We start from the raw sequence: 24,984 nt of genomic DNA, 5'->3' as shown, positions 1-24,984 counted from the left end.
TTGTTCTGCAAGTCTGTTAACCTGAGTTCAATCCCCAGTGCCCTAGTCAGATGCAAAGTGGTCCCAAAGTATCTATGGAAATGGGAGGTGGATCCAGGAGAATTCAGGAGCTTGAGGACCAGACAGACACCAAAGAAGGTAGAAGAAAGAACTGACACCCTGAGGTTGTCTACTGACTTCCACATGGGCTCCATGGCATGCACGTGTACACACACACACACACACACACACACACACACACACGTAAACAAATGAACATATTTGAAAACAAGTGTAATTTAATCTATGATCTGGCTATAGAAGTAAAATCATGTGATTACATAAACAGATACAGAAAAAGCATTTTGCAAAATCCAATATCCATTCATGATCTGAAGATGCATGTCTTAGGGTTATAATAGACTTAAAAATTTTTTTTTGTTACTTTTCTTTATTTATCCGAGAGCAACAGACAGAGAGAGAAAGAGGCAGAGAAAGAGAGACACAGAGAGAGATTGGATGCACCAGAGCCACTGCAAACGAACTCCAGACACACGCGTCCCCTTGTGCATCTGGCTAACGTGGGTCCTGGGGAATTGAGCCTCGAACCAGGGTCCTTTGGCTTCACAGGCAAGCGCTTAACCACTAAGCCATCTCTCCAGCCCTATAATAGACTTTCTTAATCTGATCCCAGCCACCTGTGAAAAATCCCACTAGCAGCAGCATTCTTAACACTTAGAAACTAGACGTTTCTCTGCTATGATCAAGAGAAAGCATCTGTTCTAATAACTTGTGTCCAACATCATGAGTTCTGGTCTAATGTGTTAGCGATCCCTTTGTTGCTGTTATAAAATACCTGAGAGAAACAACTCAGAAGAAAGATTTGTTTTGGCTCATGGTTTTTAAAGGGAACCATACTCAGCTGCTGGGTCCTACTGTCTCTGGGCTCAAGGTAAGAGGGGACACCAGGGTGAAGGGTGGGGTGGGAGAGCTCCTTACTCACGGCAGCCAGAAACAGACAGGAAAACTATAAGGAAGGGGTTGCAGATACGTATTTCCAGGACATAAGCCCAGTGACCTACTTCATCTGACTACACTCCACCACCTGCAAACTTTACTCCCTTTCAATAGTCTATCTAAGTATGAATTCACTGACAGGTTACCATTAATGAAGTCAGAACCCTCATGATCCAATCACTTCCTAAAAGTTCACCTATGAACATTATTACTTTGGAGACTGTGGTGGTTTCACTGGATGTCCCCCAGGACACTGGGGAGTTTATTAAAGCTTGTATTTTAGATCTTCAGCTACCTGGTGCAGGAGGCGTCAATATAGGGGATCCTAGGTTCCAACTCTAAGGTGTGGGGATTGGAATTCCAGCCTAAGATATGCAGTGCCTCAGTCCTGCTTGGGTTCCCTGCAGTTGGGCTGCTGGTTTTTGCTCTTGCTTTTGGTGGTCGAATTTCTCTCTCTCTCCCTCTCTTTTGCAACTATAAAATTTCCCCTGTATCTGTAGCCCTCAATAACTTACCTTCTTCCCATAAACTGTGTCTGGTCTGGAGGTTCATCATAATGACCTAAGGCTATCTGTTACAGAGACCAAGCCTTTGGAGAACATGTGATATGAAAATAAAACAATATTTAAAAAATATGGATCAGGAAGGAAGAAGTGAACTGTCTTTGCAATGACATGTTTGTCCATGCAAAAATACTAAAGAATAAATCAAACTAACATAAAACCCTCTTGGAACCTTTAAGTTTGCAATAACAAGCTATGGGATACATTGCCAATAGGCAAAGGGTAAGTGCTTTCTTATATTTTGGCAATAAAAATACAAATTTCAAAACAAAAATACAATGGAATTTACCATCAAAAACTAAAATACTTATGTATAAGTCTAACAAAATATCTATATTTATGAGGAAGACTCTAAGACCCTAATAAACTTCTTTAAAAATCAAAATAAATGTAGAGATATTCCATGTACATGGGCAGGAAGTTTCAATATCACTATGTTGTTAATTCTTTTAACTTTATCTATCAATTCAAAGTGGTCTCATTTAATGTTCTAAGGACTTAGATGGTAGAAACTAGCAGGCTGATTCTAAAGTTATTATAAGAGTTAAAAGACCCAAAAAGTCAACAGAATTTTAAGCAATAATGTCAGAGGTCTCATGTGACCTTACTAAACTTAGTATAAATCTATAGTAACAACGTCTTGAAAGAGAAAAAAAATAGATCCATGGAGCATAAATGGTCACATGTTTAATCTCAGCTTTGGCAAAGTAGCAAAAACAATTCACTAGAGAGAGGAAGAGCAGTCTTCCAACAGATGATGCTGGAACAACTGGACAACACAACAAACACACAACACGTATGTCCATACGTGTCCTTGTGCAGATGTCCATATCCACACATATACATACACACACACTTAAATGACTAGGTATACTTTCCCCCTCATAAAAATTAACTGAAAATAGGTCATATACTAAATATAAACTTCAAAACTATGAAACTCATAGCAGATAACACCAAAGAAAAATCTTGAAGATCTAGGTGTTACCAGTAAATTGGCTGGAGTCCTCTAGGCCCACCTAGATAGAAACCATGGCAAAGCAAAATCCTCCCGTGCTGGCAGCAGGCAGATGGGGCAGCAGCAGGAGGTCCCCTCTAGTGTTGGGGTCCTGCTGCAGGCCTTTAGCAGTGGGACCCTTAGGCCTGTCGGTATTACAGCTCTTCTGTCGCCCTGGGAAGGTGGGACTGTGTACCCTTGGCTGCGCTGGCATGCAGCTTTTAGAGAGGCCTACATATCAGGATTCCTCAACTCCTGACAGCAGCCAAGGCTGTAGCTCTTGTGCAGGCTCAGGAAGTCAGGATGCCTTAGCTCTAACCCCTGGCTAGGATTATAGCTCCAGCTCTGAGTGCTTGAGACCCTTGGCCCTAAGGATTTTTCAGTTGTATATAACCCCTCTGTCAGCCAAGGACTCCAGCCAATTTACTGGGAACACTTAAATCTTCTAGCTCCAGCAGTCCCTTTACTAAGCCTCCACAGGAAGTTCCTCTCCCTCTGGCTCAGGTGGAAATGGTTTCAGGGTCATTGAGAGTTCACCACGGCTTGTGATAGCAAAAACATCTGGAACAAACTTTCAAACAGCCTCTCTTGAGGCTGTGCCTTCAACGTCTAGGGCTATCCGTGGTGATCATCCTAAAGTTTTCTTAACTTTGGGTGACTGTGGACTTTTCTAAGATGCCATGTACTGGCATTTGACCGACAGTCCTTTTGTTCAAAGCAGTCAGAGGATCAAGGGAGAGCCCAACAACTAACTGACAGGGAGTCAGACTGCCCCCAAATGCCATCATCTTTTTTTTATGTACAGGAAAATGAGTATCAGAAGGAGTGATTTCAATATGAGCTTAAAAAACCAATCATTAACATTTATAGAGATGTTTTTAAAACAGATCTTAGTGGTGCTTAACACAGCCCCAGGGAGAGGCGGGTTCTTTCATCTGTCCCACTGGGCTGGCCAGTGATCCTTTAGATGTAACATCACAGGCGTGATTTGTGAAATAGATTGATATGCTGGGTGTCACTGATATTAGACACAGTTCAGAGAATAAAATGACAAGCCACAGGCGGGGAGAAAATGTTTGGAGACACACAAGTAAACATGGAAACTCTCTGTGTTCATTTTTTTCTTCCCTGTAAACCTGCATTACGGTTGGATTGGGAAACGTCCTCCAGAGGCTTGTGTTTGAACACTTGCTCCCCAGATGGTAATGCTGTTTCAGAAGTTGTGGAATAGCTAGGAGGCAAAGCCAACCTGGGGAAAGTGGGTCACTGTGGGGAAGGCATGATAGGTTGTTAACCGGCTTCCTCGTAACCTAACCTAAGCCTTCTACTTTTTCACTGCCAATGCGATGAACCAGCCGCCTCACATTGCCATTGCCGCAGCTGCAAGCTGCTCCCACTGCTGGCCTTTCCCTCCACAATGTACTGCATTCCCCAAGCCTCTCTAAAACGTTTCTGTTAGGTTTTCTGTCACAATGATGGGAAAAGTAACTAATACAACCCAAAACTTCTTCAGCAAAATAAATCTGTTACCACTCGGGAGGCAGAGGTAGGAGGATCACAGTGAGTCTGAGGCCACCCTGAGCCTACATAGTGAATTCAAGGTCAGCCTGAGCTAGAGTGAGACCCTACCTTGAAAAACCAAAATTAAATAAATAAGTAAAGAAAAATAAACAAATAAATCTCTTACATATATATGTGTGTGTGTGTGTGTGTGTGTGTGTGTGTGTGTGTCTGTCTGTATATATATATATAACTTCTATGCTTACAGACAATAAGCCATGATGTTTCCCTCTTCTCCCCTCTCCCAGTTTCCCCTTCATGACTCTGCTCTCCATCATATTCCCTCTCTCTCAATCTGTTACTTTTAAAATACAAAATAAATAGGTCATTTTAAAAAATCAGGGCTGGAGAGATGGCTTAGTGGTTAAGGTGCTTGCCTACAAAGCCATAGGACCTAGGTTCAATTCCCCAGAAACCACATAAGCCAGATGCGTAAGTTTGCACATGCGTCTGGAGTACCTTTGCAGCAGCTAAAGGCCTTGAAATGCCATTTTCTTCCTCTCTCTCTCTCCCTCTTTCTTTGTCTCTCTCAAATAAACAAATAAAAATAAAAATATTTTAACAACCAAAAAAATCATTCAACATCTAATTAGAAAACTGGCAAAAGAACTGGGATTCATATTTTACTAAAAACATGAATGGTAAGTAAGCACATGAAGAGATCTTGTGTCATCAGAAGAATGCAAATTATGGTTGTAAGAGATATTACACACCTATGAAAATAGTTAAAATTTTAAAAATAATGACAATGCTGGTAAAGAAGCAAAAAAAGAAAACCCATAACAAACAAACAAACAAAAACCCTGAATGTCTAGTACATTACTAAAGGAAAGAAAAAACAGTACAGTCACTCCAGGCACCATTTTATTAGTTTCTTAAAAGCAATATATAGCTGAGCCTCAGTATATAATCTATAATATCACTATATAGCTGAGCCTCAGTTTCACTCTCAGGCATGTATCCCAAAGAAATGGAAACATATATCTATCCAAATATCTGTACCATAATCTTCACAGATACTCAATTTGTAATGACCAAAAATGCAAACAACTAAAGTGCTCCTCAGTGGGTGAATGGATGAACACATTGCAGTGCAGTCAATGCAGACCCAAATCCCTGAGGTTTGGCAACACGAAGAATAAAACAGTGACATGTAACAACTGGGGTGGATCACAAGGGCAGCAGATTGAGTGAAGAAAGCCTATTGCAAACTTTTACATACTGTATGATCCTATTTATGTCACATTCTCTGACAAAAGCATGGTGACCAATTGTTGATTGCTGTGTGTTAAGGACTGTGGGAGTCACAGAGTGATAATACCTATGAAGGGTTCATAGGAAACAAATCCTTTTTGTGACAAAGTATTTCAGTATTCTGATTGAGGAAAGGATTAGAAGAATCTGTAGCTGGGACAGACAGTTATACAAACACAATGTACCAATACCAGTTTCCTGGTTCTGATACTTTACTATAGTTATCTCCGTTTCAATAACTGGGCAACACCTATGAATTTTGTAACTTCCAGCAAATTTATCATTATTTCAAAATTAAAGTTAAACATTTCTATACTTTAAATTAAGAAAACAAAACTTTTATTTATAACCTTGGTATAGCTAAAGAGAGAATTGGAGAATTGTAAATTGGTCAGATTAAAAGCATGCATTTCTTTATGATGGTGGGAAACATGGACAAGAAGGTAAGTATATCTGGAACTCAGTGGAAAAAATATAAATGTAAGTAATCTGAGTATCATGAAAGGAAGAGAAGAAATGAAGAGGCGTAAACTATGAGAAGACAATGGGTATTTTCCAAAACTAACAAAGAACTCAACGTGGATTCAGAGGAGAGTGAATACAAAGAAAACAATTCTGTTGGGTCATGGTAAAACTGTCTAAAAATTGAGATGAAAACCAAATGCTATAAGCAGCTGGGCTGGAGAACTTGGATCACTTTCTACAGAATGTTAACGCAAGCAACAATAATGCTGACAACTGACAGTCAGCGGACTCCCACCTCGGAATTTTATCCCAAGCAAGAATATATTTCAGGCCTGGTCTGGGTTCCCTGTGCAGATAGTGTGTGGGTGGGTGTGGGTGGGTGCAGCGGTGTGGAATGAGTAGGCCAGGCCCCTGTTTCCTAGCTCCTTCCAGCTCCCTGGTCTGGGTTGCTTGTGTAGGTCTGCGTGCTTGTCTGTGTGCTGGCAGGCATGGTGGTGTGGAGTGGATAGGCCAGACCACTGTTTCCTGGCTCCTTCCAGCTCCCTGGTCTGGGTTCCCGGAGCAGACAGTGTGCAGGCAGGCAGGGCGGTGCGGAATGAGTAGGCCAGACCCCTGTCTCCTGGCTCCCCCCAGCTCCCTGGCCTGGTTTTCCTGTGTCTGTCTGTGTGCTGGTGGGTACAGTGGCGTGGAGTGAGCAGGCCAGACCCCTGTCCATGGCTCTTCCCTGGTAGGGTCCTGGTAGGTCCCACTGTGCCTTGCTTGGGGAGGTCTGGTCCCTTGTGAGCTGCGGAATCAGGCCTTTTGCTCTGGTATCCTGCTTGGACACTGGGTACCAACATCCCTGGCCACCTGAGTCAGAGGGTACACAGGACAAAGGACTTTCTTTCTCTTTAATAAAATAAAGAGTCTTCTTGGGCTGGAGAGATGGCTTAGCAGTTAAGCGCTTGCCTGTGAAGCCTAAGGACCCCGTTGGAGGCTCGGTTCCCCAGGTCCCACGTTAGCCAGATGCACAAGGGGGCGCACGTGTCTGGAGTTCGTTTGCAGAGGCTGGAAGCCCTGGCACGCCCATTCTCTCTCTCTCCCTCTATCTGTCTTTCTCTGTGTGTCTGTCGCTCTCAAATAAATAAATAAAAAATTAAAAAATAAAAATAAAGAGTCTTCCTAAAATGAGTAGACAACAATGCAAAAAAGGCAATGAAAGTCAGAAAACTTAGAAATCTCCACCAAAGATGCATAGTCCACAAAGGAAGCCTCCAATGAAATCATAGAGAAATCAACAGAAATTCATTCCCAAAATGAAAACACAACCAATGAGACTCTGACCAAAAAAATTGCTGAACTGTAAGCAAGCCATCAAAGAACAAACAATCCATATCAATTAAATTGAACAACAGAATCATTTCCTAGAGCATTCAGCTTTTGACAGTAGGCTTAAATTGACTGAAGAAAATGTTAGAACCCTCCAAAGAGATATGAATAAATTGGAAGGTGAGTCAAGCAATGGAAGGTCTCAACAACTGGTTGATTAAGCTTAATGGCAACTTGATCAAATGCAAGAATGAATTACAGGAAGCATCAAGAAAATCAGAATTCAAATTGAAATTGTACCTCAAAAAAGAGATAGACATAATACAACAGTAAACAAAAATCAAATAGAAATTATAAAAAACCTCTCTAAAACCACTCACCAATAGAGTTACTCATGTGGAAGACACAACCTCTAACCCGGAAGGCAAGACAGAAGGCATCAATCTGGAGGCCAAAAACTTTGCTAAGTTCAAAAAAATCAAGTGAACAGCATACGAGGGAACTGTGGGACACCCTAAAATGACCAAACATCCAGATCATGGGTATACCAGGAGAGGAAACCAGGTCAGAGGCATACTGAACATATTCAACAAAATTATTGAAGAAACTTTTCCGAATCTCTCAAAAGAGGGCCCATCTAGATACAAGGAGCCCACAGAACACCAAACAGACAGGACCAAACTCTCCAAGGCACATCATAGTTAAAACTTAGCAATGAAAACAAATGGAGAATGTTAAAAGGAGCAAGAGAGAAACAAATCACAACAAACAAAGGCAATCCCATCAGAATAACATCAGATTTCTCAATGGAAACCCTGAAAGCCAGAAAGGCTTGGAATGGAACACTTCAGAGTCTGAAACACTATGGCTTTCAACCCAAGCTACTCTACCCAGCAAAAGTGTCCCTCATAATAGATGGTGAAAGAAAATCTTTCCATGAAAAAAGTCAACTCTATGATTATATGATAACAAAGCCAAACCTATATAGACAATACTTGAGGGAATACACCACACAAAACAGTCAAACAACCAATCTCAGGAGCCAACAAGAAGATCACAATAATCAAAATAGACCAGGATCAAAGCAGTACATAACACAAGTAAGCACCCATCCACATACAACACCTCACCATGGCAGGGATTAATTAAAACCTCACAGTAATAACCTTAAATATTAATGGTCTTAACTCACTCATCAAAAGACACAGGTTATCAGGGTGGATCAGAAACTGGACCCTTCTATCTGCTGTTTTCAAGAAATGTACTCATCACTAAAGATAGACACCTCCTCAGGGTGAAAGGTTGGAAAATGATATTCCAAGCAAATAGAAAGAAAAAAAAAAAGTGGATGTTGCTGCATTAATATCTGATAAGATAGACTGCAAACCAAAAGTAATCAAAAAGGACAAAGAAGGTCACTTATTACTCATCAAGGGAACAATCACATCACAATCACAAATATATATGCACCAAACACAGTTGGGCCACAGTTTATAAAACAAAATGTACTCAATAATAAAACAGAAATAAATACCAACACCATCATAGTTGGAGACTTCAATATTCCACTATCTTCCATAGACAGATGATCCAAGCAGAGAGTCAACAGGGAAATAATAGAGCTCAACAACATCATAGATCAATTAGACCTAACAGGTATCTACAGAACTTTCCACCCCACCTCTGTAGAATACTCATTCTCCTCAGCAGCCTATGGGACCTGCTTCAAAATTGACCATATATTAAGTCATAATGTGTGCTTTTAGAAAGTCAGGAAAATTGACATAACTTCCTATATCATGTCAGATATCAATGTTTTAAAGCTAGAAATTAATAAGAAACACATGTAAAAATTTTACCAGCTCCTAGAGATGAAACAAAACACTTTTAAACAATGAATGGGGTCATGGAAGAATTCAAAAAAGAAATTGCAAAATTCCTAGAATTAAATGATAATGTAAACATAACCTACCAAAATTTATGGGACACAATGAAGCCAGGCCTAAGGGGAAAATTCATAGCCCTAAATGCCTTCATTACAAAGACAGAAAGATCCCAAATAAATAACCTGACTTTCCACCTAAAGGCACTGGAAAAACAAGAAAATCCAACCCAAAGAGCTCCAGATGGAAAGAAATAATAAAGATTAGAGCAGAAATTAATGGATTGGAAACTAATAAAACAATTTTTTAAACTGATGAAACAAAAAGAGGGTTCTTTGAAAAATTAAACAAGATTGACAAACCCCTGGCCAGTTGGATCAAGCAAAAAGAAGAGAAGCCTCAAATTAACAAAATCACATATGAAAAAGGAATAATCACAACAGACATCAATGAAATTGGAAAAATCATCAGGGCATACTTCCAAAACCTCTACTCCACAAAATTGAATAATCTGGAAGAAATGGATGAATTCCTAGACAAATACAACCTACTAAAACTAAACTGAGAGCAGATTCATATCCTAAACAAATCTATCACATCCATGAAGGTTGAAAAGGTAATCAAACACCTCCCCCAAAAAAGAAAAGCCCAGTACCAGATGGCTTCTCAGCTGAATTCTATTAAACCTTTACTGAAGAACTGAAACCAATTTTTCTCAAACTGTTCCACATAATCAGAGACCAGAGAATCCTCCCCAACTCTTTTTATGAAGCTAGCGTCATCCTACAGCAAAAACCAGACACAGATGCAACAAGGAAAGAAAACTATAGGCCCATATCCCTAATGAACTTAGATGCAAAGATCCTGAACAAAATCCTTGCAAACCAAATTAACAACACATCAAAAGCATTAGGCACCTTGATCAAGTACGCTTCATCCCAAGGATGCAGGGACGGTTTAACATGTGGAAATATTTTGACATAATATACCACATAAGCAAACTTAATCATAAGAACCACATGATCATCTCAATTGATGCAGAGATTACTTTGACAAAATATAGCACCACTTCATGATCAAAAACCTGGGAAGAATAGGCATGGAGAGTTTATATCTTAACACAATAAAGGCTATATATGAAACTCTGAAAGCACAAATAATACTTAATGGGGAAAATCTCAGAGTTCACTCTGAGATTAGGAACAAGACAGTGGTGCCCACTCTAACCACTGCTCTTCAACATAGTACTAGAAGTACTAGCCCAAGAAATAAGACAAGAGAAAGAAAAAGGGATTCAAAGAAGTCAAGTTAGCCTATACATAATTGAACCCAAAGTCTCCATCTCAAAACTTCTAAAGGTGATAAAGTCTTTCAGCAAAGTGGCAGGATACAAAATCAATGTACAAACATCAGTAGGTTTTTTATATGCAAAGGACAAAGGACAAATAAAGAGTGAAAGAAATTAGTGATGTGTCCCATTTTCAACAGCAACAAAAAAATTAAATACCTTGGAATAATACTAACCAAGAATGTGAAAGATCTATATAATTAAAACATTAATAAAAAAAACTGAAGAAAGAAATTGAGGAGGTCTTGAGAAAATGGAAATAACTCTCATGCTCCTGGATAGGTAGAATTAATATTGTAAAAATGGCAATTCTACCAATAGCACTATACAGCTTATACCAGTGAAAATACCAGCATCATTCTTCAGAGAGATTGAAAAAATTATACCAAAATTCATATGGAGTGGCAGAAGGCCTCAGATATCCAAACATATCCGCAGGGGGGGAATAAAAAAAAAAAACACTTCTGGTGGTATCGCCATAACCCAATCTAAAGGTATATTGCAAAGCCATAGTGACAAAAACAGTGTGGTACTAAAATGAAAAAAGAACATAAACCAATGGAACAGAATTGAAGACCCAGACCTTAGGTCAAGTACCTACAGCTGCTTGATATTTGACAAAGGTTCCAATAATGTAGACTAGAAAAAAAATGGCAGCATCTTCAACAAACAGAATTAGATAAACTGGATGAACATATTAGAAAAATGAAATTAGACCCACTCATTTTGCCATACAAGAAAATTAAGTCCAAATGGATTATAGACCTCAATATAAGACCTGAAAGTCTTCAACTACTGGAAGAAAACATAGGAGGCACTCTCCACAATATAAGACTGGGAAAAGACTTCCTGGACAAAACCCCAGTAGCCTAGCAAGTTAAACAAGCATTCAACCAATGGGATCTCATGAAGCTAAAAAAAAAACAAAAACAAAAAACTTTTACACAGCCAATAGATTACCCACTGAATGGGAGAAAATCTCTACCATCTATTCCACTGAAAGAGGCCTAATATTTAGAATCTACAAAGAACTCAAAAAACTTAACAATTAAAAAAAAAAAAGTCAAACAACCCACTCCAAAAGGGGGATAGCAAACTAAATAGGGAGTTTTTAGAGGAAGAATTACAAATGGCTAACACACACTTAAGAAAATGTTCAATATCCCTAACCATTAGGAAAATGCAAATTAAAACAACTATGAAAAATGAAATGAAATCAAATGTTGGCAAGGATATGGAGAAATATGACCACCCATTCACTTTTGGTGGGAATGTAAGCTGGTAAAACCACTATGGAAATCAATCTGGAGACTCCTGACAAGGAATAATATAGAGTTACACAACAGACCCTGTTATTCCCTTACTGGGCATTTACCCTAAAAGTTCCACATCTCAGTTCAGAGATATTTGCTCAACCATGTTTATAGCTGCTCAATTCATAATAGCTAAGAGCTAGAATCAACCCAAGTGCCCATCATTGGATGAATGGATAACCAAGACATGGAATATCAACATGATGGAATTCTACTCAGCAGCAAGGAAAAAATGACACAATGAAATTTGTAGAAATATGCTCAAACTTGGAATAGATCATTCTAAGTGAACTCGTACAATTGCAGAAAGACAATTGTCATATGGTCTCACTCATCTGTGATTCCTAACCTGGATCAGCCTCAGTTGCTGACATACCTAGATGGCATCTCAAGGCTTGGACAATAGGGAGGGTAGGGCATGGGGGACAGAGAAGGACGGGGGAGGGGGACACAAACTGAACCCAAATTGAACTGGTACCATAGAATCCTATATCCTGGAAGTTAGACTAAAAGGTGGAACCCTCAAGAGAACCTTAGGTGGAGCACCTGGACCAAAGGGCCCTGGAGAGGGTGAAATGAAGCCTAACAAATTTCTCCTGTTTCTCTTTCTTCTCTTTTCTTTTTCCTTTTCCCTTGGTGCTGGCCTGTAATTCCCTATACCAGGATGTGGTTTACATCCACAGTGAGTTGTTGATTGGAGAGACCTACTTGATCTCCCAAAACAAACAAGACAGATTTCTTTCAGAGCACTTGATTACCCACCAGAGGTTAATGGTAAGACCCTACTGCTGAAGATACCATACACACTATCAGCATGGACCATGGAGAGATCTAGATGGAATTCAGAAGAGAGCCAGTCCCCAGTCAATTAGCCCATCTAATGCTGGAAGGTGCCTGAGCTACCAGAGAATGTGGCCAACATCCGTCCAAGCAACTCAAAGTCGAAGCAACTCAAGCAAACCACCTGATGTGAGGCTCACACAAGTGCTACAGTGGCACACAGCCATGGTGGGTCACCACCTGCTCTTGGGTTAGCTATGATATATGCTCAGTGAATAGGAAAACATATCTGGAACTGGAAAACAAGTCAGAATCATATCTAGATAAGGATTTTGCTTTCCAGTGTCAAGCTCCCACTAATTTTGGTATATAAGCAGATCTACAACCTTTAAGTTCTCCCTAAATTAATAATGGTTATCCCAGTTAACTGGTGCTGACTTCACTCTCGGTTGGAGATTCTGCTTATTCTTTTTTAGATGGGGCTGGACCTGAGGAGATAAACAACCCAGTGCACATCACCAGGGCCCCAGCTAAAATCAAAGAGAAATTTGGGAAATGAGCAAGTGTGCTGCTTTCTTGGTGAACATGATATCAGCACAAGGGTGAAGGAGATAGACACTGAGGACACTCAGCACCTACAAAGCAGAGATCCAGAGGCTACTAAAAGCCCATTGCTGAAGTAAATTTAAAATGCACTCAACATGGCTCTGAGAATTTTGTGGAAGAGGGGGCAGAAAGATTGTCAGAACCATAAGTTAGGACATTTTAGTTAGAGACATTGTGTCTCTCCTGTAACTGACTGCTTCCCCCATAATACATGACCCACAATCCCCATGGGGTTGACCTGCATCCCCATTGAGGAAAGCCTCTTTAGAAAAAGGGCAGGAAGGAGGGAAAGAATGGTACCAACATGTGTTGTTTACATGCTAAATATGTCATATCTAATAAAAATAAATTTTAAAATATACAAACAAAAAAGAATATGTTTCAAAAGCAAATAAAAGGGGATGGAGAGATTGCTCAATGGTTAAAGCTCTTGCCTGCAAAGTCTAATGAGCCAAGTTCAATTCTCCAAGTCCCATGTTTAGATGCACAAGGCAGTACATGCATATGGAGTTTCTTACCAGAGGCTGGAGGCCCTGGCATACTCATTTTCTCTCTCTGCTGGGCATGGTGATATATGCATTTAATTCCATCACCCAAGAGGCAGAGATAGGAGGATTGCTGTGAGTTAGAGGCCACCCTGAGACTACATAGTGCATTCCAAATCTGCCTGGGCTAGAGCAAGAACTACCTCGGGGGGGGGGGGGGGGGAAAGAAAAGAAAAAATAAGAAAAAGGAAAAAAAAACTGAATGGAGCCAGGTGTGATGACTCATGTCTGTTCTTCCAGTGCTCAGGAAGCTGAAGTAGGCCGGCATCCATGAGCTCAAGGCCGACAGGGTCTACATCGTAAATTCATGCCAGCCCCGTCTGCAGAGTGAAACCTTGCCTCCAAAAATTGAAAGAGTAAATGGAAAATAAAGGCTTTCTTAGAAAAAGAAAAAAAGGCTAAAGCAACATAATATTCTAAAAGGATTTTTTAGACAGAACAAAATATGCTAGAAGAAAATATAAAATAAAGATTGATGAGATATAAAATAGGATAAAGTGAAGAAAATGAAACAATACAGAACATTCAATAAAAAAGTGGAGAAATTAGAGAAAATGTCAAGAAGTGAGTCACACAAAAAAACAAGAAATATGATGATTGATTTTTCTTTTTTATTAAGTGGAAACTCTGTATGGACACATCAAGTGTTGGGACTATCACCCCTTCCCTGCCCCCACTCCACTGAGGGCCTCCCTTAGTGGGGTTGCTGGTATTCACCATGGAGTTGTGGGTTATGGGTTGTGAGAGCAGCAGTCAGTCATTGTGGGGATGACATTTTAATGATCAGTAATTTACTTAGGAGTAAATACACAAAATACTTAACTCATGTTACAGTGGATTTGAAAACAAATTCAAAAACACAACCATCGTAAGCTTCTGCCCCAGCATTCCTTTCGAATACAAGAAGAAGGTTGAGAAGCGGGGGAAAAGCAGAGTGCGCAGACACTGTCAACCAGCAGTGCCACGGGCAGCTAGGGAGAAAGCAAAGATCTGTTTCTTAACAATAAGTGCTGATTCCTCAAGCAAAGATAGTACTATATCATCACACCCAATCACCAATCGTCAATAACAATGTAAGGTTTGAAAGAGAGAGAGGAAAAATAGACCGATGCTGCAAGCAGAGTGTGAGATGCCAGCATAACTTCATTTAGTAGATAGCTCACATTTCTTAACACAGATGCATTAGAACCTTGAAGTTGATATTAACTATTTCCTATGCTTGGTTCCATCCATTGAGATATCTAAAGAAATGATCAGGGAAAAGGCTTGGGTATCAGTCTTTTAAAATATTTTCATTTATTATTTATTTATTTATTTATGTGTGTGGGCATGTGGGCACATGGGCCATGGTGTGCATGTGGAGATCAGGGGACAATTTTGAGGTGTCTCTGCTCCACCTTCTTTGAAACAGGGTCTCTTGCTACTGTAAATGAAAACCAGATTGCAGACACTGTCAGACTAGCTGGCTCCAGAGCTGCGGCGTCTCTTGCTCCACTTCCCTTGGTCATAGGTATGCCAGGATCATGTATGCAGGTGTTACTTTGCAACTGGCTTTATACAGGTGCGGAGGAATTGAACACAGGCTGGCAGGCTTTGCAAGTAAGGTCCTTTAACTGCTGACCTGTCTCCTCAAACAAGACATCACTTTTTTGTTTTTGTTTTTAGATTTCTTAGGTGACACCAACATGCATCCAGTAAGCAGAATACCAAGGAAGGGCCACACTCACGAGACTTTGATTATGGCATACATGATGTATTGGTTCAAGGCACCATATACTAGTGTGGTCACATCAAGCATATGACAATTCCCACACTAGAGTTGTATTTCCTACTGGAGAATGCGTATCTGGGCCCATGAGAACCAGTGTGTGACTTGGTGAGTTAGATATTTTACTGGATTAGTCACTGCTTGCTTACAAGCCTCACAAATGACCTGTCTCACTATCTAAAGAAAGCAACGAACCTAAGCAGCAAAGCCTGTTGCTTTTATTTTTCATTGAGTTCATTGTCATACATTCCTCATCACGTAGGGCATCTACCATGCACAAAGGACTTTCATAGGACAGTCAGATGGTGCCATGTGTGATGACTGTAGAAACTAGTGCAAGAGTGTTTATCTAGTTTTCCTCTAGGCAACAGAAGTTCACCTGTCTTGTGGCCATTACACAGCCTAGAATGTTTCTAACTCTGTACTAGACACATACACGCACATGTACACACATGCACCAAGCCCTACTCAGGCCCAGGCAGGACCTCGAGGCTCCCACAGAGCCATCTCCAACAATTGCCATTGAACTTACAAAGAATGGAATCAGGCCAGCTGCTTTGTCCTGGTCCACGGCTTCCTGCAGGGCAGAAGCACGCATGGAAAAGTTGCCGTCTGAAGGGATTGCTCTTAATGTTACTCCGCCAATTAATCCAGCTCTTTCCACGGATGAGTGTGCCTGTGACGAGAGGTAGAGTTGGTCTATGTGAGCATGCTTGCATGATCACCCTTATTTGCTGGCTCTGCAGAGTACCTGACCTTGACAAAGACACCCTGACAAGGTGACAGAGCTTCTCTATGCTCCTGCTTCTCCCTGTGCCTTCAGAAAGGCATCTGTTTTCTGACTTGTTTCTGTTCTGGATTCTTGCTTTTGAGTCTATTGAACCCAGTCCTACCAGGGCCATATGCTAGGTCCACACTGGCAAATATTTTCATTCACTTGAATTCAAGAGCATATGAAGAGGTACTGGAAACTGTGCACCACAGGTGGACTTACAAATCTTGGGTTCAGGTTCTGGCCCTGCTTCTCACTGTAGGCCCTCAGGCCAGCATTCAAGCGTCAGACCATAGATGTTCAGTAAGTAGAGTCAGTCCTGGGCCTCAGTGGATACTAAAAATCCACGGGGGCTGGAGAGATGGCTTAGCAGTTAAGCACTTGCCTGTGAAGCCTGAGGACCCCGGTTCAAGGCTCGATTCCCCAGACCCCACATAAGCCAGATGCACAAGGGGGCACAGGCGTCTGGAGTTCGTTTGCAGTGGCTGGAGGCCCTGGAGCGCCCATTCTCTCTCTTTCTATCTGCCTCTTCCTCTCTCTGTCTGCTGCTCTCAAATAAATAAATAAATAAAAATAAACAAAAAATTAAAATAAAAAATCCACAGATACTCAAATCCCTGCTATAAAATGCCACAGTATTTGCTCTTAATCTTTGAATGTTTTCTTTAAGTCAGGTCACGTCCAAGCTGCAATCTTCAAGCCACATGCAACCTAGGATAGTTATGAATTTTCCCCAATATAGTTATAGATAACAATCTCATTTCAAAATGTTAAACTATAGAACACCTTGCTTTAAATCTCCAGATTACTTATAATACCCAATATTATGTCTGTATGTAGGTTTATATGTATGCTATATAAATAATTGTTGTATTGGAATAATAGCAAGAAAAGTTTCCGTGAATGCTCAGCATAGACACAATTTTAAATGTATTTTTAAAATATTTATATTTATTTATTTATTTATTTGACAGAGAGAGAGAGAGAGAGAGAATGGGTGTGCCAGGGCCTCCAGCCACTCCAAACGAACTCCAGATGTGTGTGTCCCCTTGTGTATCTGGCTAACGTGGGTCCTGGGGAATTGAACCTGGATCCTTTGGCTTTGCAGGCAAAAGCCTTAACCACCAGGCCATATCTCCAGCCCTTAAATGTATTGTTAATCCATGGTTTATTGCAAATATAGAGGACCAAAGACGGGACACCCATGTGGTCTGGAAGGTCTACCCTTCTCAGGGACTCCTGGAAAAGTAACACTTTATGATCTGGTGGCCACCTTCTGTCCTTTGGCTCTACTCTCACGGCCTCTGTTCTGACCGTCCATGGGGCTGGCCGTCAATGCTGTGGCAGAGCTGCCACTGCAGAGGCAGAACATTCCCGGAGAGCACAGCCCACCTGGTGGGACCCCCTAAGGCTTCTCTACACAGTGAGCTTCTATGTCTCTGTGCACAATGAGAATTAAAATAAAAGAAACCCCACATACTTCAAAGGACAGATGAGAAAATCAAAGACCAAGTGTGCCAGACAGAACTCCTGGCACAGAAGGCATCTCAGAGGTGGCAGTCGTTCCCCTTCCTAGTAGGCTAAAGCACTCACAAAACTTGTAACAGCTTAGTAAGTTGTTTTTGTAATCTCTGAGAACAGTCTTAAACCTGAGCGGACCTCCGAGGTGACGTCTATACATTTCTGATGAATATCGTGACCCTGCTTTCTGGGGTTCGTGCTAGCCTGCAGTGCAGACCCAACTCACATGAAGGCAATGGGAGGTTGGAACTCACAGAAGCACGTGTGAGCGGTAGATAGGTATGCAGGGGAACGGGACAACAGAAGGTAGGGTGTCCCCAAAGGAGAATTCTTGCTACGTGCACCTGCTTCCTATGTGGAGTGCTAATGTTCCTCTGGATGTGTCTATGGCGCCCTTGGATTATACTAATGACCTATATTTTGTAATCATGTAAGAAATCATATGTTTCCTGAATTCATCCCTACACTTACCCATTGCCTAGTATAATTACTAAAGATATTAAGAATGGAATTCAAAGCCCATGTTTCTTTGTGGGAAAAAGAGATTTATTTTGGCTTATAGGCTCGAGGGGAAGCCCCATGATGGCAGCGAAAACAATGGCATGAGCAGAGGGTGGACATCACCCCCTGGCCAATATAAGGTGGACAACAGCAACAGGAGAGTGTGCCAAACACTAGCCAGGGGACACTGGATATAACACCCATAAGCCTGCCCTCAACGATACACAGCCTCCAGGAGGCTTTAATTTCCAATTGCCATCAGCGGGGGATCCTAGCATTCAGAACACTTAAGTTTATGGGCAACACCTGAATCAAACCTCCACAGTTGATGTCTCTCTAGGGCCTGGCCAATGGGAACTGCTCCCTAAGTATTTGCCTAGGGAATGAATGAATTTTCAGGAATCCCAGACTGACAGGAAGGCATTGAGTTCCTCTCCATCTCAGCAGCCTAGAGAGAGGTTTTCACATGGCTGGAGGGAAGCAGGCAGGGGCAAAGGACCAGGGCTAGGCCAAAGTGCAGGACTCACTGTCTGGTCAGCTCTGGCCAGCACAAGAGAGGCCTGCCTCTGTTCTCCCTGGTGAAGCCACTGTCCCTGATCCCATTGCAATCTGGGCCAGCCACTCAAGGAATCTTAGCTCTCCAGCCCTGCTTAGCCCATTCCCTGCCTCCTCTGCCAGTGTCCCTGCTTGGGGGATTTCTTTATTTATTTGAAAGAGAGGGAAAGAGAATGGGTATATCAGGGCCTCCAGCTGCTGGAAATGAACTCTAGACACATGCACCACCTTGTGCACCTGGCTTATATGGGTGCTTGGGAATTGAACCTGAAAGCCCATGTTTTTAATGAAAATTTAATGTAATTCTTGAAGTAATCCTCCTTTTTCAGATATTTAGGATGTTTCCAAAGGTTTGCTATTACAATGTGTAACACAGAGAGGATTGTTATAACATATTTTTATGTGCACACATAATTATTTCCTTGGGCTAACTTCCAAAGAGCCAAGGTACTAAGTTGATATGTGTACAAGGAGCAGCAGTTCCCAGCTCTTTGCTGGGACAAAGTACTTGACAGGGAGGAATGGTTTATCTCAGGCCACAGTTCTGGTTATAGACCATCATGGTGGGTAGAGCGTGGTGGCCGTTAGTCACATTCAGTACTAAAGTGAGGAAGCAGAGAGCCAGGAATGCTGCTGCTGGGTGGGCTCTCTCCTTTTTCTACAGCTTAGGACCTGGACTCGTGGAATGGAGCCACTCAGATAAGGTGGGTCTTCCCACCTTAACGAACCTAACAGCACAATCCCTCACAGACCTGCTCAGAGGCTAAGGCAGTCTAGGTAATAATCACAGGTCCTGTCATGTTGACAAGCAATAAAAACTCAAGTTTCAGTATACATTTTCATGTCTTCTGCAAACATAACTTACTGTCCCACTAGAAGTTTTGAATAATGATCTCTCTCTATTCTTAAAACAACGTGCATTCACTAACTCAATAGTTACTGTCTATCTATAAATACTTATGGCTTAGGCTTTTGCTCCAAACTACATGATGATCAGAATATCATCAAATTAAATCATGCCCAGGAGGAAACCATGCAATTAATAGCCTTGATATAAACGTCAGAAGCAAGAAGCTGCTACTGCATAATGTGGCATTCTGTCTGACAGCTAAAGATGTTTTTGTAAGGAGAAGGGGCAGACTCTAAAATAATGCTGAAATGTATACTGGGGACACTCTGTGGTCAGTGGCCACCTCAGAAGCTCCACACATCAGACATCACCACCAACACCATGAGCGCACCACACCCACTCCGCACACTGTGAGCATGCTGGCAAGCTAGACCCAGTGCAAACAAGATTCTTTGGTTCTTTGGTCATAAGATTGCCCTGCGGGAGTAAAAATGATTTATTTTTGTTTATTTAAAAGAGGTGACCTCTACATCAAGGAAAAGGAGACTGAACATTTAGAGTAAAAAACCATAGCTCCTCAAGAACTCAAGAGGGTCAATGTGATCAAACACCTACTGTACGTCTCCCATAGAGAAAACACAGCTGGATGCTCACGACAGCTAAAAATGCTGAGCTGCCACGATGTGCCACGCTCAGCAACAGTGGAGGTGGAGGTGAACCTGAACACACAAGTTTTTAATCCACAGCCAAAGTTCTTCATCTAGTACTGAATATAAGGACCATCTAACTTCCCAATTTTCACTGAAAACTAAACGCCAATCATGTAAATATTTGCCAACTGGTGAGATGAAAATTTACTTGAACAATTTGGAAGGTTGTGCTTTCAATGGAAGGAGGGGAGCAGGCCAGAGCAGGGAGAAAAACAAAGTCAAGCTGTGGAACAGCCTTCAACCAGCCAGCTAAAAAGAGAGGCAAGAAGAAGAGCAGATGTAATTACTTTGGTAAGATGTGCTGAATCCACTGCCATAAGGTGAACTAATTGTCCAGTGAAGCTTAGTGGACGAGTGCTTAGCTAGAAACCTAAGGTCATTAGGTTCAAGGGAGGAGAGAGGGTTCACGGGGCGGGGCGGGGGGAGAGGGAGGCTCTGGAGTGAGGCCTTTGACCAATGGCCCACACTAGCACACTCACCTGATCAGATGAATAAGCCACTAGCTTTCCCATGATAGTGGCCCGGGTCAACTCCGGGAAGGCTGCCTGCAGCCTGTGGGTCACTTTGGTGCGAGCAGCCAGCAGGGCCACCAAGGTGGCTTCACTGGCACTTCCCTAGATCAAAGAGGAAATGTTCAAATGAAATCAAAATGCAATAAAGGAAACAAGGTCGAAAATGCTGGAAGATACATCATTTGTGTCCATAATATTTTTATAAGATGAACCTAAAATTGCAAAGCTTACACATTTTTTTTTATACAGAAAACAGTCAGAAGCCCCTTAAGTCGACATTGCTGAATTTTATGTAAAACGTTTCTGAGCAGTGAGGAGGCGCAAAGCTGATGAGAAGTGCTCTGTAGCTATTTCTCTCTAGGCTCGTCAGGTCTGGCCTGGTGTGCGGTCCACACCTCCACCACAGAGGAGACGCTCTCTCCAGGACACGCCTGCCCAAGCCCATGTGCACACAGACAGAGAGAGAGTCTCTGTGTTCACAGACAGAGTCTCTGTGTTCACAACATTCGAGACATATTTTCCTTGAGACATAGTGGTTGATTTAGAAAATTTCTCTTAATCCTTAATGTTACAGGCTGAATTACGTCCCCCCAAATTCAGAATGGAACTGTATTTAGGAATAGGACTTCTAAGTCGGGTATGGTGGCACATGTCTGTAATCCCAGCACTTAAGAGGCTGAGGCAAGAGGATTACTGTGAATTTGAGGCCAGACTAAACTATATGCCAAGTACCAGAGCAGCTAGTTTCAATGTGAGACTGTCTCAAACCCATAAGATAGAGAGAAAGAGAGAGAGGTAGAGAGAGAGAGAGAGAGACAGACAGAGAGAGAGAGAGAGAGAGAGACAAAGGAGGAGAAGGAGAAGGAAAGAAGAGGGGGAAGAAAAAGAACAAGGAGGAGGAAGGAAGAGAAGGAAGACTTTTAAAGTGATAAAATTGAGATTTTATAGTGAGTCCTAATCCAATGTGATTGGTATCAGAAGCCTCCAGGCATGTCCACACAGAGGATGCCTGGGTGAAGATGAAGAGAAGGCAGCCTTGAGCGAGCCAATGAGAGCCTCAGGAGAAATAAATCCCTCTGACACTTGTTTGGGATTTGTAGCCTCCAGAATACTGAGGCAATGAATTTGCTGTTAGAGCCACCCTGGTGCCTTGTACCTATTGATCTAATGCAAGTGATGTCAACAGCTTGTTTTAACAAAGTAGTAAAGAACTATTCAAAGTTCATCTAGATAAGAGATATGGTTTCAGTCCCCATCATGCCATTCCACTTGTTTGATTGAATAGTCTCATTTTAGTGTGTCATCTTCGGGTGGTGATTCTTAGAGTAGTTATATAACTTCTCCAAACTTGTAGATGGAGAGCAGCACTGTTGGGAGTGAACCTGCAACTTGGCCATCCTTGGTGCATCTCCCTATTTGAGAGCAGATTTCCTGGTAGGCAAGTGCCAGTAGGACTCAGTCAGCTGACCATTATTGCTTTGAAAGGGGTTTATAAGACTCAGTTTTTTTTCCAGAGAAATATACAACAAAGTACGTATGTAAAAACGCTGATTTTTCTTATTAACATTTTATCCTCTCTTCATCAGCCCTGATTTCACATTTTGAATTTACTATTTGTTGTGGTTTGAATACAAAACGCTCCCCATAGTAACATGTGTTTGAATATTTGGTGCCCAGCTGGTGGTGCTATTTGAGAAGAAACCTTTAGCAGGTGGAGCCTTGCTGGAGGAAGTGGGTCAATGGGTCACCAAACAGGTTGGCCTGGAAGTTGCATAGCTTGGCCCCGCTTCCTGTTCCCCTGTTTCCTGACTGTAAATGCGATGCGGCTGTCTCAGCGCGTCACGCTGCTGCCACCGTGCCTTCCCCGCGAGCATGGACAGTACCTCCCGGAACTATGACCTGAAATGAACGGTTTTCTCCCTTACGCTGCTTCTTAGGAGGTACTTGGTCCCAGCAGCAAGAAAAGTAACTAACACACCATTCTACTTCATTTACTTATTTTTGAAGTAAACTCATGTGGGTCAGATGTTTGAGGCACTACTTCATGAGTTCAAATAAACACATGGACCATTCTCTTTACTCAGCATCTGAAGTAGTTTTCACATTTTTGTCAAGCTGTGTTTTCACGAGCAGTATTTTGCGCATGGTTTCAGACCTGTCAGAGGAGCTTGGCTGATTAGAATGGGGCACTTTTGCAGCTCCTTGGCAGGCATGGGATTTCACACTTTTCCCATGCACCTTATTATTTCTTACTCACAAGAACATTGAAAAAATGCTTATTTCTGTCTCCTCCACACATTTCATTTCTCAAGGTCTGTCTGTTACAAAGTAGATAGGGGGCTGGGGAGATGGCTAAATGGTTAAAGGTGCTTGTTTGCAAAGCTTTTCTGTCTGGGTTCAATTCCCCAGTGCCCACATAAAGGCAGATGCACAAAGTAGTATGTGCAACTGGAGTTTATTTGCATTGGCAAGAGGCCCTGGCAAGTCTGTGTTCTCTCTCTTTCCCTTTCCCTCTCTCTCTTTTTCTTTATCTATCATCTATCATGGTTCTCTAAAATAAAAAAAATTAAAAAACAAATAAAACTTTAAAAAATAAAAATAAAAAGTACATAGAGAAGTGCATGGAGAGATCTAGCTTCTTGCTTGCATCCTTACTACTCAGTTGTGACTGCAGCTTCCCTGGATAAACTCTACCTGCTCTTTGGAGCCTTGAAACTAGAATGTCTTTCTCTGAACCACAATCTAATTATTATAGGTTGGGGGGAGGTCATTGTCTATGTCCCCAAAGAAAATCCTCTTCATTTTGTTAGCAAAAAGTGATTAAATAAAAAACAAAAAGTCTAATGGCAAAACAATTGTCAGTGGAGCATATAGACCTCAATAGTTACATTGCCAACAGGAGGTTTCCTCAAACTTGAATATGAAGGCAAGTTGCTCTCTCTGCCCTTTGCTCAAGCAGATTTTGCTGAGGGAAGCAAATGGGGGTGGTGACAGTTCTTTGGTAAGAGAGGAGTATCAGGGCCAGATCTGGACCACTGTGTCTAGTGGCCAAGAAATGTGAGATTGAGTAGCTCCTAGATGCATCCAGATAAACCTGTGCACTTGCTGCTCCTCCCATTAGGAACCTGCTTGCACCACATCTTTGCCTGGCGTGCTGATGCCTTAGCTTCAGGTGGACAAAGGTTGCCATGGTGAGCCAGGCCTGAGGTGGGAGGAGCTGATGCGGAAGGCTGCTGATTCCCTGAGCAGAAAGGTCCTTTCATATACGCTGCTTTTTTCACAAGTGTCACCTCATACAGGGTGAGGAATTGGCAGCTTTTTTCCACAAGAGCTTTCAAACCCAATTAAGAGACCAATTTTGCGGGCCTCATTTGTCCAGCCTTGCAATTATGGTTTGCCATTTGACTCAGACACCTACTGCTGCGCGGATGCCGGGATCTGTGATTACTAGCTCTGAGGAGATCGATAAGCCGGTGGCTGTATGCGGTCTGCGGGCTGTGCTGTCCTTTGAGCCTCACAAATGACACGTAGTCAGCCTTATCAGATGGAAAAGGCAAGCTTCCTGCCACAAACGCAGACCAGGCAGCCTACTTTCATCCAACAGAAACAGTATTGAGCTCACAGAGATTTTGTTGAAGCCTAGGTAAGAGATGCCAGGATTAGTCCTAAACTAATGCTAAGATTTCTGAAATGAAGATTGTCTTTACTGACAGCCCAGTTTACCCTTTAGTAGCATACAGACTTCTAAACACTCTCTAGCAAATGGTCATGGTGAGCTGCTATAGCCTTAGCACCATCCTTTTCACATAGTCTTAATTAGCTTTTGCCCCTGAACAGGCATAGGCTACCTATTTATTTGAGAGAGAGGGACAGAGGGAAGTAGGCAGACAGAAAGAGAATGGGTATGAGCATGCCAGGGTCTCCTGAGACTGCAAACAAATTCCAGACACATGTACCACTTTGTGCACCTGGCTCTAGATGGGCACTGGGAAAATGAACCCAGGCTGTCAAGATTTGCAAACAAGGCCTTTAACAGCTGAGCTCTCTCCCCAGCCCTGTTGCTGCTGTTTTGAGAAGTCTGGTTCATACTATCCCACTGACACATGTGTATGTATGTATATGAATGATAGTTTGTTTTTCTGAGACAGTCTCATGTGGCTCCAGCTGGCCTGAACTT

General features: G+C 41.9%; 1 protein-coding gene across 2 annotated transcripts in view; it reads right to left on the bottom strand.

Annotated features, from left to right (window-relative positions):
* The window catches only part of Ddc (dopa decarboxylase), a 98,353-nt gene that overhangs the window by 46,329 nt on the left and 27,040 nt on the right, over positions 1-24,984 (bottom strand). For both annotated transcript variants that reach the window (XM_004652934.3, XM_045135471.1), the window contains exons 5-6: positions 20,775-20,909; positions 15,919-16,062 (exon numbers count right to left, since the gene is read on the bottom strand). In XM_004652934.3, coding sequence (XP_004652991.1) covers positions 15,919-16,062; positions 20,775-20,909 — 279 coding nt within the window. The remainder of the gene's footprint in view (positions 1-15,918; positions 16,063-20,774; positions 20,910-24,984) is intronic.

Source organism: Jaculus jaculus, chromosome 16 (assembly GCF_020740685.1).
Source record: "Jaculus jaculus isolate mJacJac1 chromosome 16, mJacJac1.mat.Y.cur, whole genome shotgun sequence".
NCBI lineage: Eukaryota > Metazoa > Chordata > Mammalia > Rodentia > Dipodidae > Jaculus > Jaculus jaculus.
Note: the sequence above shows the minus strand (reverse complement) of the source record. Positions and strands in the feature narration are given on the sequence as shown.